Source organism: Aquarana catesbeiana, linkage group LG03 (genome assembly GCF_042186555.1).
Source record: "Aquarana catesbeiana isolate 2022-GZ linkage group LG03, ASM4218655v1, whole genome shotgun sequence".
Classification (NCBI taxonomy): Eukaryota; Metazoa; Chordata; class Amphibia; order Anura; family Ranidae; genus Aquarana; species Aquarana catesbeiana.
Window position 1 is genome coordinate 674421944 of NC_133326.1, and position 17204 is coordinate 674439147.

A 17204-nucleotide genomic window follows, 5' to 3' on the forward strand; every position below is an offset into this window, starting at 1 on the left:
CGGGGGATGGATGGACCCAGGATGGGATTGGGGTGGGATGGATGGAGCCGGGATGGGATTGGGGTGGGGTGGATGGAGCCAGGATTGGATCGGGGGGATGGATGGAGCTGGGATTGGATCGGGGGATGGATGGAGCTGGGATTGGATTGGGGGATGGATGGAGCCAGGATGGGATTGGGGTGGGATGGATGGAGCCGGGATGGGATGGGGGTGGGATGGATGGAGCTGGGATGGTATGGGGGGATAAATGGAGCTGGGATTGGATCAGGGGATAGATGGAGCCGGGATTGGGGTGGGGTGGATGGAGCCAGGATAGTATGGGGGATGGATGGATATCCTCTCCCCAAATCACTCCAAGTGAACTCTTTGCTTGTTCCCCCTCCCTCGCCCTCCTCTTCATGCCCTCCTCCCCTCCAAGACTCACTTTTAGATGACACAGACCTCAGACCAGCGCGCCTCTCGGTACATTGGTGTGACTCCTTCCCTCCTCCTCCTCCGTGCACAGGAAAAACATCACAGCACAGGAGGAGGAGGAGGGGTGGGTTCAGTTTGCTTCGCTCCACAGTGCACTGTGTGTGTCAAGCAGCTGGGGAGAGATGCCGGCTGCAATGCACAGTGGAGTGGAGTGGAGCTTGCGGCGTGCGGGAGCGGAGACACCCCGCACAAGCCGCGGGCATTGCGGGAATCTGATTTGCCGGGACTCTGGATCGAGAATGCAGGGCGGTCCCGGCGAATCATCGAGGTTGCGGTACGGGCAAATTAGGCGGCCGCGAGGCCCCTTTGGGGGCGAGGCCTAAGGCGACCACCTAATTTGCCTAATTAGAGAGCCGCCTTTGGTGGGAGTGTCATGTCACTCACTTTTGTGAGATACTGTATATATATAAAATGTTTGGTGGTTCTAAATAATTTTATAGCAAAAAATGCTGATTTTAACTTGTAAGCAACAAGTGTCAGAAAAAGGCTTAGGCATGAAGGGGTTGCAAATATTTAGGATCACCAGTTTAATAAATTACCTTTCCAGGGTCACTTTCTCTTTTCTTCCTCAGAACATCTACAGCCTCACTGGAGTGGATGAGTCGGATATGGACCCGGGCTTCCCCTGGCCAAGGGAGTAAGAAGGTGGCCAGGTAGCTTCCATTGCCAAAGTCCTTTACATGTCCGGTGACTCCAGCTTTTAATGCGTTAGAGTGCAGCTTGGCCTGGAAAAAGTCTCCGCCATACTCCTTTTGTTTGCCATTGTGATCACGGGCTGTGATGACCACCTCCAAAGTCTCTCCAACCCTGTAAGTTTCCTGTGGATTCCACAGTTGGTAGTCACAATTCTTGGCACTGGTAGACAATAAAAAATTCTGCAAAGACACTGGAGGTTCCGGCCAACTAATATATTTTAAAAGCTCCGTCAGTTTTGGTTTCGTGGGAGGAACTGAAGTGGGTTGGATAATCTTAGCGGGAAATCTGAATATCTTGCGGGTAAGAAGTGTGCGTTCATCCAAAATATCCATAGATAGAAGTCTATAGGAGAACTAAAATAAAAATGGACTTTAAAAACTTAGACAAGGCAATTGTGTGAAAGAGACAGTAAAAAGTCAACATTTAACAAAGAAACTCAAAATTGTTTCTGTTGTACCAATTAAGCAGAGATATGAATATTGTTGAACCTGGAGGCAATATCAATAAGGTGGGACTTTTGCATTTAAATGAAACCTGTGGTTTGTCAATGTAGGCCAAATCAACAACAACATAAACTCATATTTCCTTCACTTCCCGACCTCTTAGCCCAGCAATGGGAACAAATAAAATACTGTATCCAGTACTTTGAGTAATGGAGGCACGTATGACTGACCCCACTTCCTTTCATATGCTAGGGCTGGTGCTTGGTGATTGACCCAGCACTGTTACATATGTACAGTAAGGCCTCAATTACATGGGTGAAGGGGTAGTAAAGGTAGGTGGTTGAGCTGAGGGTTTACCACCCCTGACCGTCTGCCAATCTGCACATTAATATGCCAGTGGCCGCGGTCAGCAAATGGTTACTGCAGCTAACACTATTTTATTACATTGTATCTGAAGCCATATTTTTGGATGGAAAAGCACAGGGTTAGCACCCAGCAGCTTTTGTTGTTAAAAAAATTAATTACCTTTTCTGCACTTTGGACTGATAGGGCTGAATTACCATTTAATGTGCGTTGCAGTAAGGCAGTCCATTTATTTGAATGGGCTGCCAATGTGCCACAACAGACCGAAAATAGAAGGTACTAGAAATGATAAAAGAAGCCTAATTGCTCTACCTGTTGGCTGGACATGAGAATACATTATAATCTTACATCATATGTTTTATATTTCCAATTTCTATGTCCAGCCAAAAAATTTATTTTATTTTTGAATAGAGTGGAGAAGAATTGTAACTCTGTTTTGGTTTTAACCTTTGTCCAGGGTGGGCAGGGGAGTGCCTTGCCATCCTGGACTACAGGCCTGTGTGTTTCTATCGATGCACAAAGTATAAGGAGACACAACTCTAGTGTCTGCATACAAGGGTGTCTCCATAGGACGCTGCCAAAGAAAGGAGACACCCTGAAACAGGAAACCTTGGGCAGCGATTATGGCCCCAGCAAAATCTGGAACATCAATGAAAAAATCAAGCGCATGGGACTTGTTGGACTATATGCCGCCAATAGTAAATACACATCAAGTAATGTCATACATTTTTATTGTATACAAATATTAAAAACATAATTTATACATATAATTGTATAAAAACAATCCATTAGTAACACATTAGGTCAAAATGACAACAACAACCTATTTATTTCCACTACATCCCACTTGATCGGCGTTGTATGGTCAACGCGTTTTGCGGGAATCCCAGCTTCTTCAGGGCCACACAGACCGCACTCATGTCCACATGTGATAACAATACAATGTTTAAAACTGAAAATAAACAAGACATCAAATAATTATCAATGACCAAAAACTATATATATATATATATATATATATATATACTGATAAGGCTGGCCGCAGGCCAGCCTGGATTTGTGGGAGGAGTCCGGGGCTATATAGCCCTCCTTCACAGCCGGGTTCAGCCTCGGCTCGAGTTCCGGGTTGCCGACGTCACATCTGGTAGATTCAGTGCCTGTGTTTCTGGGCTTCTCCGTGCACCGCGGCACCTCGTAGTTCCATCCAGTCTGGTGGGCGGAAGGTAGGTGGGGGGGGCCCTCTTTGGTGGCTCAGGGGGTTCTGGAGCTATGTGGCTGGAGCGCTTGCCTCGGTCGGACGGCCGAGGAAGGGGGATGGGCGGTCAGTCACTTCATCCACAGTGGGCGATTAAGGCACAGCTGGGCGGTCGGAGGGGGGTGTGGATGGCTGGCCAGGTTTTAACAGTGCAATACAGGGGCACAAGCGGGCTGGATTGTGCTGGACGGCGGCAGTCCTGGAGGGGGGTTTCTTAGCGGCCATAGCAACGTTGGGGGATGGGGCACCCTTTTCCATGTGATCTGGTCACGGGGAGGTTCAGACGAGGCATAGGGGGGGTGGGTGTTCACAGCATTTTCATGTTCATTTTCAGGTTCTGTTCCTGTACACTGTTTGTTCACAGGGATCATTGTGTTGCTCAGGAAGCGTCAGGTGTGTTCAGGTTGTAGAAAAAAAAAAAAGAGTGGAAGGGGGGTTGGACCAGTAAACGGGTTTCATTGGACACATTTCTTTGCTGGGTAAGTGTTTCAGGTTGGTTTTCCCTGTCTGTCATTTTTTCCATTTAGGTGCATCACCTCGCGGATGATTCGTTTGTGTTGGCCCAGCTTTTAAGCTAAAGCAACAGGTGTGTGTTTGTCATTTCGGGTCACGCAGGGTTGCAGTCAGTTCGCAGGTCAGGATCTATCACAAGTTTAGATCCTTATGGGCCAGAATTCACTTGTAAGTGTCAATACAGGTTCTTGGCCAACTTTCATACGTCATACGTTGCACTTGACCAGTGTAGTCTAAATGACCCCCATCCAGCAGACTGTTATGCACCTGTACTCCCATACACTTCATAACCCACTTAAAGTAACTGAGACCACGCCTTGTTTTTGGAGTATAAATGGCCATAACAGCCTTTATTAACACAAGTCAACCAAATAACTCCACTAAATCTAAACATCCATAACAAACCACACACATCATAAACATTTTAACCCAGTCTGTTGATCTGACGGCGACCCACCTCTTTTCCAATATGTAATATACCATATGTAATATACCACCACACACTGCGGGACCATTTTAAAACCTGTTAAGCCTCCAGCTGTAGCTGGACACCCCCTTTTCCCGCAGTGCCACCATTACTGTATTGCAACCACCGTGCTGGAATACACTGGAGGGGCTCGTACTGCCGATGAGCCCCCCACCCCTTTTTCATCACGTACGTTTTACTGCCACCATCAGAGACCAACAAGCAACACTGCCACAGCCCGAAAGGGTGACTACCTTTCTCTTGAGGGCACCTCCACACCCGCAGGGCCCTTTGGATCCCCTCTTGTAAACCCATTGTCCAAAGATCTATCCCCACGTCTGAAAGATGAACTCCATCCTTCCTTAAATAAAGCCCAACATTCTTTTCTAATTCCAAAACCCAAATACTAAGCCCCCATTCCTAACCACAAACCGCCCTACCACTTTGTTAACTCGAATGCGCGTCTTCTGAATACTCGCCACTGACCGAGCCTCTCGCCAAAATGTACGTGCCACGATGCCAGACCAAATCAACATTGTATCAGGAAAGTTCACTTTTAACTGTAGAAAATCCGACTTAATGTTGGCGAGCAGATCCCTGACTGGGGGGATCCCCAAGTCATTTCCCCCTGCATGAAGCACCAAAATGTCTGGAGGTCTGTTTAAACTTGCATACTGCACCACCTCCCATACAACTCACTCCCACTTCATCCTAGGCATCCCCAACCACCGCACATAAGCTTCTCTCCTTGAAATGCCCAATTGACGGCCATCTGGCCTAGCATCTCCTCTCCTGGCCCCCCAACACACATAAGAATGCCCGAGGACCCAGATGAGGTGCGTGGAACCTCCATCTGAAACGAGACAACAACAAAAAACAAGATAGCAATACCCATTATGCCTTAACTTACTGACAAACTCCCCTGCACCATATGCCAAAAACTCCTTCCTTGCTACCTCCCCCTACCCTTTTTTTTTTTTTATTCAATGACCATGTGTGGCCTGACATATGTACGAAATCTCCTAGATTCCCCCCTCCCAATCCTTTGCACCGCCGCTTCATCCAACCCACTTCTGGCAGCCTCTGTAGCCGCCCCTATGCAGAAGGAGTGTGAAGCGTATTGTGCCCCATCAAAACCCGCCATTGCAAGACATTTTCTGAACACCGCAACAAACTGGAACTTTGACAAGTATGACCCATCCTCATGCCGCAAGAATGGCCCTCCCCCATACGTTCTTACCTTCAAAAATTCCCTCACCGCTATTACTGGGCATACCTCAGAACCCGGCAATGCGAACAGCCAAACATCCACCCCTTTTCCTTGTTGGTCCGTTTTTGACCTATGCAGCCTACAACACACCCTATCCTCCTCCAACTGTACATCCCACTCCATCATCCCTCCTGCCGCTCCCCGTGACGGGCTCGCCAACTCCCCTATCCGGAATGCCCCGTAAAATGCCAATGAAAACGCTGCCTTAAACAAAAGTACCTCATATCTAGAAGTACACACCGCCCGTAACCACCCACATATGGTCCTTAAATTTGCAAATGTGACAGGAGGCCTAGAGTCCAATTTTTTGTGACCTTTTCTGAACCCCTTTATTGCCTGTCTTACCCAAAAATCTTTCGTTGCGTCCTCTCCCCCCATCAATTTGAACAGGAATGACAGGCCTGCCATCTTGCGCTCGATGGCAGAGACTGATCCCCCACTTTCCATGTTCCGGGACACGAAGTACAACACCAACAACCGTACCTCCGCCCTGTCATTCCCAATCCCGGTCTCCTGTACCAGCAACGACCATTCTTTCCAAACCTTGTTGTAATACGCCCACGTAGCTTCGCTTACTGACTGCCGAATCCATCCCGCGGCGACTCCAATGCCAGCTCCCAAATCCAAACAGGGCAAGGAAGTCCTTCCTTCTCTGCGCCCGGGGCCAGGTCTCTGAACTTGTCCCACTGAAAACGAGACAGTGCGTCAGCCAGGATGTTGTCCATCCCCGGTATGTGAACAGCATAGATAAAAATGTTCAAATGTACACATTACTGCACACACGTTTCTTTAGGTTGATCATTTGGGGGAGGGGGGGGAGGGTTTGATGGGCGACATGTTTTTTTTCTCTAAATGTTTCTTGTTGTTTTTCATCCTAGATTCAACTATGTCACACGTCTCAGAAAGAAAGCAATGAGTTTGCGTTGATTCCTCCATCCCTTACTGGGGGTTCAGAGCACGGCAGCACCTCCTCACTAAGGAGTTGGTCCGTGCCCAGGCTTACGGTGGAGCTTCGCCGTAGGGGCATTTCTTTTCCAGCTACAGCCAGGAAGGTGGAACTTTTTAGGTTATTGTTCCCCAATCTGGTGCGGCCATTCCCTTCTACCAGTGTGAGTCAGGGGTCGGTGCACAATTCACTTACGCAGATCCATGCGTTGCTGAATACACTTTCCACTTCCATGTCTCAGATGCAGGACAGAATGGAGGTGGTGGCAGCACATGCGGCCAGGACCCAGGTGTCACCTGCATCCCCAGCTCCAGCTCTTCCCAGTGCTCCTGCAGGTAATGTTGCTGTTTCCTTGCCGGTGGCAGCTCCATCACCTTTAGCTACATTCCCGTCTGTATCGCCAGCTCATTTCATTCCTGCCAACATAAAGAAAGACATATTGGAAGGCAAGGACGTGAATTTGGCTTCTTTGCTGATAGTGTCACAAGATATCACGGAAAACAAGTCCTATGCTTGCGGTGAGGTGTCAGTTGTGCTGAAGACTAAAGATCCCAGGCTCAACCACAAGCTTAGTGTGGCAGAATTCGTACTAGCATTCGGCATCTTCCGTGATATCATTTGTGCGGTTAGTCCAGATAGGAGGGTGGAGTTAGATTTGTATCTTCACAAAGTGGTGGATCTGGCGCACAAGTATGGAGGGTGTAGTTTTTATGATTATCACAGGTCTTTCTCAGCCAAAGAGGCAGCCACTTGGGCTCAGTTCCATGTGGTCATGTGTTGGAGCAACGTCGATATGGAACTTTTCTGTAGGCACTTTGCCAGCCAGAAGTCCCCAGTATGCAACACCTGCCAGTCCTCTGCACATACTTCCGCTTGGTGTCCAGTTTTTGAGGCCCCAGGTCCGTCAGGGGTTAGCAAGCAGGGGGCCGGCGTGTCTGCTACAGGACCTTCCGGCCAAGTGGATAAGTTGGGTAGGACCATCCATTTCTTAGGCAAAACGCAGGTATGCAACAATTTCAATAATTCCAGCTGCAATTACAATCAGTGTAGGCTCCTGCACGTGTGTTCTAATTGCTTCTGGGCTCATCCCAAGTCTTCCTGTTTGGTTAAACCCTTCAGTTCGGCATGACTAAGCCGAGTGGAGGTTTCCACTTTAGGGGCTTATCTAGAGGGGCACCCATCCTCTGGTGTTAGGCAATTTCTGTTAGATAGGTTCACATTTGGGTTCCACACAGGGTTAATCATGTTGCCTACTGAGACCTTTGAATGTAGGAATCTTTTGTCTGCAGACCACCATGCTTCGCTTGTAGACGATCTGTTGGCATTAGAGGTGGATAAAGGGTTTGTAATTGGGCCATTTAAGTCATCGCCTTTCGGTGTGTGGAGAGTCAGCCCGATTGGGGTTGTGTGTGGAAAATTTTCTAATAAACATCGTCTTATTTATGATTTGTCCGCACCTCATTTTTCGCACGTTCCAAGTCTCAATTCACTGATCCCCTCTGAGGAATTTTCGTTGAAATATTCTTCTGTGGATTCAGCCATTCAGCTCATTCTTCAGTTGGGTAAGGGGGCTTGGTTGTCAAAAGCTGACATTGCCGATGCTTTCAAGCTTCTGCCTATTAGTCCTGCGCTTTGGCAATGGCACGGCATCGTATGGCGGGGCCTTTACTATTTTGCTACCAAATTAACTTTTGGGTCAAAGAGCAGTCCCTGTTTGTTCGACATTTTCTCTCAGGCTCTCCATTGGATCTTGGGTCACTGCAAAGGTTGTCTTGGAGTGGTACACTACCTTGATGATTTTTTGCTCGTCGAGGATCCTGGCCGGCCACCCAGGGATTTGCAGTGTCTCACGGATCTGTTTGCCGAATTGAATGTGCCACTGGCAATTCACAAGGTGGAAGGTCCTGCCAATCTTCATCTTCATCCATCTAGCCGTCCGTGGGATATCAAATCTGTAATGGCCAATTGCCACAGTATGCTGGCTTTGTCCGCTAGTACCATCAAGTTGTATTTGGCAGGTGTACAGCAATTCAAGACCCTTCAAGACCCTTCTAGTCCGTCCGTCTTTGCTGCTCATCCTCTCAAGGCTTTGTTAAGGGGTATTCTGAAATCTCAGGGTCAAGCGCATGGCTTCCAGATTGCCTATCACTGGTCAGATGGTACGGGATATTTCGGATTTACTGTCATCATCCCCTTTTGGTATAGGTCCCAGTCTGGTGCTTAAGGCTGCTGTATACTTAACTTTCTTTGGGTTCCTCAGAACAGGGGAGGTTTCACGGGTCAATCTTCAGGCACCTTTCCTGTCCAAAGGCAGTCTCAGTAGGTATCCGGACCATTTCGCCCTGCAGCTCAGCAATAACAAAACCAGACAGGTGGGTCAAGCTTACATGGTCAAGTTTTACGGCACCAACAGCAGATGGTGTCCGTTCAAGTTACTGGACTCCCTTTCCAAATTTCTTGCTACTTCCCCACCAGACAGCCCTTTGTTGCCATTTCCCTTAGATCCTCTAACTTCCTAACAGTTCATGGCACATGTTAGGATCCTGATCGCAAAATTGGGCTTTAATCCAATTCTATTTACCGGCCATTCTTTCAGGATCGGGTCGGCTTCCAAACAGGGGGTGCCTCCTTTCATCATCAAGCACATTCCTGAACCACGTATGGAGGTCATTAGGGCATTTGCCTCTTTGTTGGATTGATCTTTGTTATCTCATTTCCATTAAACTTTCTATGTTTCACACCTACTCATGTGTCTTTTGCCCTCTTTTCAGGTATACCGACCATTCAGTCCAAGGCACACCGCAGGTCTTAGTAAGGTACTATTGTTGGTCTAAGAGGACTCTGACTACAAGTTGATAAGGCTGGCGGCAGGCCAGCCTGGATTTGTGGGAGGAGTCCGGGGCTATATAGCCCTCCTTCACAGCCAGGTTCAGTGTCGTCTCGAGTTCTGGGTTCCCACACTCTTTTCAGTCATACTTGCTCAGTCATATGAAAAGAAAAGGGGGGAAGGACACCTTAAAGTCGTCCAATAGTAGGTTCTGGGGTGACAAACGGGGGAAGGGGAATTCCCTCCCACTGTGGTAATTAATCAGATTAATATGTCTCTCATGTCACCCGTATCATTAATCATATAACTCAGTGGTATGTAGCTGACTAGCTGTCAAACGGTTGTTCAATGGACCATAAAGCATATGTAAGAAAGGGAAGGAAGGGGTCAAGAGGAGATCCCCCCAAAAAAAAGATGGTCCGCTCAAGAACAAACAGTTGAACCTACAAAAACTTTATTGTGTCACAATATGTAGAAACATAATCCAACAACCATGTGTATTTAAAAATAGGGCAGATAAAAGTCCTATTGTGTGCTGGTGGCCACCACAGACATTACACATATATCTCATGCATTCATGCACTCACACTCATCAATTAAAGTCACTAGAGACCCGGGTCTATACTATTTCACTGGAATTCCAGAGCTGGATTGGCTACATAAGTGGGTAGACTAGGTCCTTGTAGGTAAAGTGCAAGTGCTAATACACAACAAAAGTCCCCTCGGATGTGAACCAATGGCTGGTTAGACATATGTATGTGTCATTCAACCAGAGCCAAGGAAGGAAACGGTGTCCTGATTGTGTGGTGAACAATTGCAACTCAAGCAACCTCACATAGAGGGCTTTTAAGGATGGACGGAAAATGGCCATAAACAAAATGCCTCATGAATGTGAGGGTACATTTTAGCTCACCGTCTGACGTCTTCAATGAAGAAGGAGTAGAGCCCAAAGGAGTTGCTGATGGCCGCGTTCGTGTGGGTTTGAAAACACGTTCATGCGGTATTAGCTTGTTGTGGGCATGAGCGGGTTACTTCCGGGTATCCTCCGGCAGAAGGTAAGGTGAGTCACAAGGGTCAAGATTGTTAGTGTCTCATATCCAATGGTATAAACAATCCGGAGAGACGCTCGGCGTCCGTGTTCACCGCAGAGGTTTCACCTGATATCCCAAATCTTGATTGATCCGATCAGGATCGTTAGGGATGTTCACATCCAATTTGGAAGGATATTGTAGTTAGAGTGTGAGAGTCTGTGTGCCACCTGCACATGGGTCAAATGCTGAGCGCTTTCGCTTGTTGCCAAGCTTCTTCAGAGCTAATGTGGTATCAGTAGCTGGATGTTTAAATAGCCAGAGGGCTAGTGTTCAATTTCCTGTCTTCATAATTAACACCTGAATACCATAGCTTGACCATAATTGCAATCACCAAAAATGTGCCAATCACACCCATACATACATCTATTTAGACAAAACCATTGAGGGTAATGGATACATAAAGATTCAATCTGATTGACTTGTGTATGTGGTCAGATTTGAATATTGCATCTCTTACCATCATGAAATAACGGAAAAAGGCTTGTCAAGCAACTGCTATCAATACATAAAAGCCAATTGAGGAATGCTGCATTTCCAAAAACAAACCGTGCATATATAACCATATACTAAATAATAATAATAATAATAATAAGATAGTCAAAATAGTGATATATGGAAGCAAGAGGGAACAGTCTATTGTTCCGAATTAAATTGCAACACATATCATCATCCTGACAATAAACAGAGATGTCCCAATAGTTGATCAAAAATTGCATGGCATACACACACGGAATAAAAATAATGAGTATGAATATATGCAACCAACCATCGCTTTGGCCAGATTAAATGGCAGCTCACGTCCCATGTATTGTCATCCACACACGGGATAAAAACATTGTTACCAGTGAGATTGCCTGTGAAGTCGCATAGGACAAATTAGTACAAAGTGATTCCGGATAGTCCGGATATGTAGTTACATATAGGCATTACACTGGTATTACCCGCACATGGAACAACAGAATAATCTGTTGTACAGATTATAATTTAAAATATGAAAATTTCATAATCTGGGGGCAGTGCGGCTTCAATTCAATCAGTTGGTTGGTAGCCAAATGATCGAGGCAAGCTGGGATGGAATGAGGTCATGGGCCACTGTCTCGCATAGGTTACGTCTCACATGTCACTCGCTGATATTCGTGTAGAGAGCAGAGACATGGTCGTGAGCAACACTACACACAGTCAATTTTCTTTAAAAGCTGCCCGTTATGGGCAGGAGAAGATGTGGATCCTCAGTTAGAACCAATCAATTTTCGGATGGGAACATTTAGATTGTGAATATTTAAGTCATTGTTCCAAAAATGGGGATAAATTAAATTCATTGTTCAATCCAAAAGGCTGCATGCTGTTTAAATAGAAGATCCACATCTTCTCCTTCTGACATAAGATCTTATCAAAATCTCCACGTCTATGGGGCAAATTAAGCTTGTATATACCCTTAACCCTAAGGCCATCCGGTTTACCTTCATGTTTATCAAGAAAGTGCAATGATAGTGGCCAGTCATCATCCTTGTTGATAATACTTTGGATGTGTTCGCCAGTTCTGACTTTTAGCTCTCTTTTGGTCTTGCCAACATAGATAAGGCCACACGGGCAGGTCAACATATAGACTACCCGTGTGGTTGTACAGTTGATAAAATTATTGATTCTAAATTGTCTTTTATTGTCAGAACTGGCGAACACATCCGTCCTATCCACGTGTCTACATATATGGCATCTACCGCAACTGTACATACCCCTAAGGGGTGGAAGGTCAGTAAGCCAGCTGCGTTTTTTAGGGCGTGTGTACTCTGAGTGTACCAGGCGATCCCTTAAATTTGTAGCTCTACGGGCAGTGAGCAGAGGTTTTTTGCTGACAAGCTTTCCCAAAATGGGGGCCTCAGATAAAATGTGCCAATGTCGGCCCAGAATTTCTTTGATTTGGTCCCACTGGGTACCAAATTTGGTAATGATTCTAAGGGGAGGGTGGCTTGAGGTTTTTGCTTTTTCTTTAGTAGAGTTCACCAACAAAGACGATCTATTTGTCTGTAGTGCTCTTTTTCTAGCACGTCTGATGTCCGTATGCGAGTAACCCCTATCACGAAACCTCCCATGTAGGTCATACATTTCCCTGTGGAAATCCCCCTCCTCTGAACAGTTCCTTCTTGCGCGGAGGAACTGTCCCACGGGGATACCCCGTTTCAGAGATGCGGGATGGTGGCTGGACGCTAGCAGTAAAGTGTTTGCCGCTGTGTCTTTTCGAAAGGTTTTTGTATGTAACTTATCATCCCTGACAAACACCGTAAGGTCCAGAAATGACAATTCATTGGTGTCATACGTATATGTTAACCTAATATTACGGTCGTTGTCATTAAGTTCATTAATGAATTGTGTCAATTCAGATGGCAGGCCGTCCCAAATCATGATCACGTCATCGATGTACCTCAGCCACAAACAACAGTGGCTGAGGTACATCAACGAGGGGTACACACACTCAGACTCCCAAAAGCCAAGGTGCAGGCATGCATATGATGGGGCCCATGGGGCACCCATCGATGTGCCCCTAATTTGTTTGTAGTATATCCCAAGAAATTGGAAATAATTGTTTTCTAACATAAATTGCAATAGTTCAATGATAAATTCATTTTGGCCTGCTAATGACGGAAATTTATTTTCCAAAAAGAATTGTGTCGCTGCTAGTCCCCATCTGTGCGGAATTGACGTGTATAACAACTCCACGTCAATTCCGACCAGTAACATACCTTTGGGTATCGATATGTCTTCCAGGTGCCCCAAAACATCCCGTGTGTCCTGAACATATGATGGTAGTTCATGTACAAGTTCTTTAATCAGTGCGTCCACGTACTTACCGACCCTCTCGAGGGGACCCTTTACAGCTGATACAATTGGTCTCCCCGGGGGGTCGGTAATGGACTTATGTAGTTTAGGAATTGTGTATAGGGTAGGGATGTTGAATTCACTGACTCTGAGGTATTCGAGTTCCCTTTTGGTAATTAGACCTGCTTCAAGGGCTAGTTCAAGTTTAAAGTTTAAGTCTGATATCATTTGGGGAAAAGGGTTCTGGTATAGACGTAGATATGTAGATCCATCACGGAGAAGGCGCATGGTTTGCTCCTCATATAGAGTATGTGACATAAGGACCGTGTTGCCTCCCTTATCGCTTGCTTTAATAACAATATCCTTTGCATTTTCTAATTCCCGTAGGGCCCTTCTCTCTTCCCGGCTAAGATTGTCATATCCTTTATATTCCCAATTGACCCCCATAAGGTCCCTTTTTACTTGTTCCAAAAAGAGCTGGATATGTCTATGTTTGGACAGGGGGGGCATTTTTTGGGATTTAATCGTCAGTTGGGATGGGCGGGGGCAGCTAGGCGACACTTGGGTGGCTTCCCCTTCTGAGTTCCACTGTTGATTTTCATCAAGGAGGGCTATTAGGGCTTCGAGAGAGTCGCGCTCTTGTTTGTCTAGTTGGTCCGCGTCTATATCTTGGGTGTCCCTCTTTGCATGCCAGTACCTAAAAATTAATTTTCTCAAGAACAAATTGATATCTTTGAAGACCTCAAATTCGCTCATCGTTGTAGTGGGGGAGAATGTTAGGCCTTTTTGCAGCAGTGAAATGTGGTGGTGATTTAGGGGGAAATCTGATAGGTTAACAACCTTCAGATCAGATTGTATTTGTTCTGAGTGGTCACTAGATTGATTTACTTCGCTATTTAAAGCTTGCGTGGCCCTGACCTGAGTTCCCTTTGATTTTCCCTTCCTTCCTTTCCCTTTCCCCGGTTTCCTCTGTTGGTTTGAGCCTGGGTCTTGGTCATGGATGTGGTTGGTTGGGTGCCTGTCCTGGGGATGGTGTCCCCTTCCTGATCTAAAAAAGCCACGGTTTTCTCTGGTTGTTCAGGGTCACTGTCAGTAGATGTATATCTAGGTCTAGATGTACCTGATCGATTTCTCCTGCCCTTGCGTGATCTACTCCTCCCTCGAGGTACTGTGGGGTCAAAGATATCTCCTTTCTCCCAATCTAAAAGATTTTGCTTAAGTTTCTCTTGTTTAGTGATTTTAAGGGTTTTTTGTGTCTTTTCAACCTCCTTCTTGAGCGAGTCATTGTATTTGTTGAAATCCTGATCATTTTTATATGGCTCTAGCAGCTGTGCACTGATATCGATCTCTTTTTTGAGGTTATCCAATTGTATTTGTTCTTCATTGATAATCATGTGCAGAACTGCTAGTCCACGATCGAGACAACTTTGTTTCCATATTTCCAGGAACCTCGGTGTATGTAGATGAGCAGCAGGTACTACTCTTTCCCTCAGCCCTCTAGGAATAACTTTATGTTCAATGTGGGACTTCAATGAGGAAATGTCCCATTTCCTATTAAGGAATTTTATAGTTAATTTTTTATGATTCTTAAACAATTTTTTAAGAGTCTCATCACGGTTGGATGCAGCTGGAGTTTCACTAGAAAACGCAGACTGTATCTCTAATTCAATCTCATCTGCCAGTACATACGCCATTGTTCCCGGGAAGGGGAGGAGGGGGGAAACCAGGAAAGGAAAGAGGGTCAGGAAGGGCGGAGGGAAAAAAAAAAAAAAAAGGGGGGAGGGGGGGGAAAGGGGGGGAAAAGGGGGGGGGGGGAAGGGGGAAGGAGGAACGGGGGGGGGAAACAGGGAGGGGGGCCGGGGGGGGGGGGAGAAAGGAAAGGAGGGAACAGGGATTCAATCACAGGATTTAAAGCAGTTGCTCAACAAGCCAATATAGATATGTTAAAAACATGGTTATAGAGTCTAATCTTAAACATATGCACTTGGGTGTGCTATTAAAAACCATGGGGTGGATGCCGTTACTGCCTGACACGGAGACTAAGGGTCCAGAAAGGAAGTCAAATCCTACAATGATGCATATGAAAAGAAAAGGGGGGAAGGACACCTTAAAGTCGTCCAATAGTAGGTTCTGGGGTGACAAACGGGGGAAGGGGAATTCCCTCCCACTGTGGTAATTAATCAGATTAATATGTCTCTCGTGTCACCCGTATCATTAATCATATAACTCAGTGGTATGTAGCTGACTAGCTGTCAAACGGTTGTTCAATGGACCATAAAGCATATGTAAGAAAGGGAAGGAAGGGGTCAAGAGGAGATCCCCCCAAAAAAAAGATGGTCCGCTCAAGAACAAACAGTTGAACCTACAAAAACTTTATTGTGTCACAATATGTAGAAACATAATCCAACAACCATGTGTATTTAAAAATAGGGCAGATAAAAGTCCTATTGTGTGCTGGTGGCCACCACAGACATTACACATATATCTCATGCATTCATGCACTCACACTCATCAATTAAAGTCACTAGAGACCCGGGTCTATACTATTTCACTGGAATTCCAGAGCTGGATTGGCTACATAAGTGGGTAGACTAGGTCCTTGTAGGTAAAGTGCAAGTGCTAATACACAACAAAAGTCCCCTCGGATGTGAACCAATGGCTGGTTAGACATATGTATGTGTCATTCAACCAGAGCCAAGGAAGGAAACGGTGTCCTGATTGTGTGGTGAACAATTGCAACTCAAGCAACCTCACATAGAGGGCTTTTAAGGATGGACGGAAAATGGCCATAAACAAAATGCCTCATGAATGTGAGGGTACATTTTAGCTCACCGTCTGATGTCTTCAATGAAGAAGGAGTAGAGCCCAAAGGAGTTGCTGATGGCCGCGTTCGTGTGGGTTTGAAAACACGTTCATGCGGTATTAGCTTGTTGTGGGCATGAGCGGGTTACTTCCGGGTATCCTCCGGCAGAAGGTAAGGTGAGTCACAAGGGTCAAGATACTTGCTCAGTCATACTCTTATGCCCCGTACACACGGTCGGACTTTGTTCGGACATTCCGACAACAAAATCCTAGGATTTTTTCCGACGGATGTTGGCTCAAACTTGTCTTGCATACACACGGTCACACAAAGTTGTCGGAAAATCCGATCGTTTTAAACGCGGTGACGTAAAACACGTACGTTGGGACTATAAACGGGGCAGTGGCCAATAGCTTTCATCTCTTTATTTATTCTGAGCATGCGTGGCACTTTGTCCGTCGGATTTGTTTACACACGATCGCAATTTCCGACAACGGATTTTGTTGTCGGAAAATGTTATATCCTGCTCTCCAACTTTGTGTGTCGGAAAATCCGATGGAAAATGTGTGATGAAGCCTACACACGGTCGGAATTTCCGACAACAAGGTCCTATCTCACATTTTCCGTCGGAAAATCCGACCGTTTGTACGGGGCATTAGTTTCATCCATAATGGGTATGCCCTCTTTTCAGGTATACCGACCATTCAGACCAAGGCACACCACAGGTCTTAGTAAGGTACTGTCGGTCTAATATATATATATATATATATATATATATATATATATATATATATATATATATATATATATATATATATATATATATATTTATTACAAAAGGTATCTACCCTACAAGGAAAAAAGGCAAAGGAATATGCACAAACCCATAGACAAAAAACAAAAAAACAACTGACCTTGAGTAGGTGGGTGGCATTGTTGCCTGATACTCTCGAACCTCTACAGGTTATTTAGTCCTAGGTTAGGTTCTCAATGGGCTGATTTGAGCCCTTGAGAAAGTCACATGATCTGTGACGCAATGCTTCGGGAGGAGTGGGGCGATATCACTTCCGGGCGCAGCGGAGACCGGAAATTCTGAATTTATCAATGCTTTTACTGCAGATGTAAGTTACTACTGTTCAATAAATTATTGTTTTTACAGAATTGCTGCACTAGATTTCCTTTGTCTTGTATGGTCCTTGAATAGAGGAAATGAGGAGGATTATTACAGAACACTGGGAGAGTTTTT

At 45.7% G+C, this 17204-nt stretch overlaps 1 protein-coding gene across 1 annotated transcript in view; it reads right to left on the minus strand.

The window, feature by feature from the left end:
- LOC141133485 (NXPE family member 3-like) overlaps positions 1 to 17204 on the minus strand; it is a 183173-nt gene that overhangs the window by 70860 nt on the left and 95109 nt on the right. Inside the window, exon 2 of the mRNA XM_073622879.1 lies at positions 1014 to 1523. Coding sequence (XP_073478980.1) covers positions 1014 to 1523 — 510 coding nt within the window. The remainder of the gene's footprint in view (positions 1 to 1013; positions 1524 to 17204) is intronic.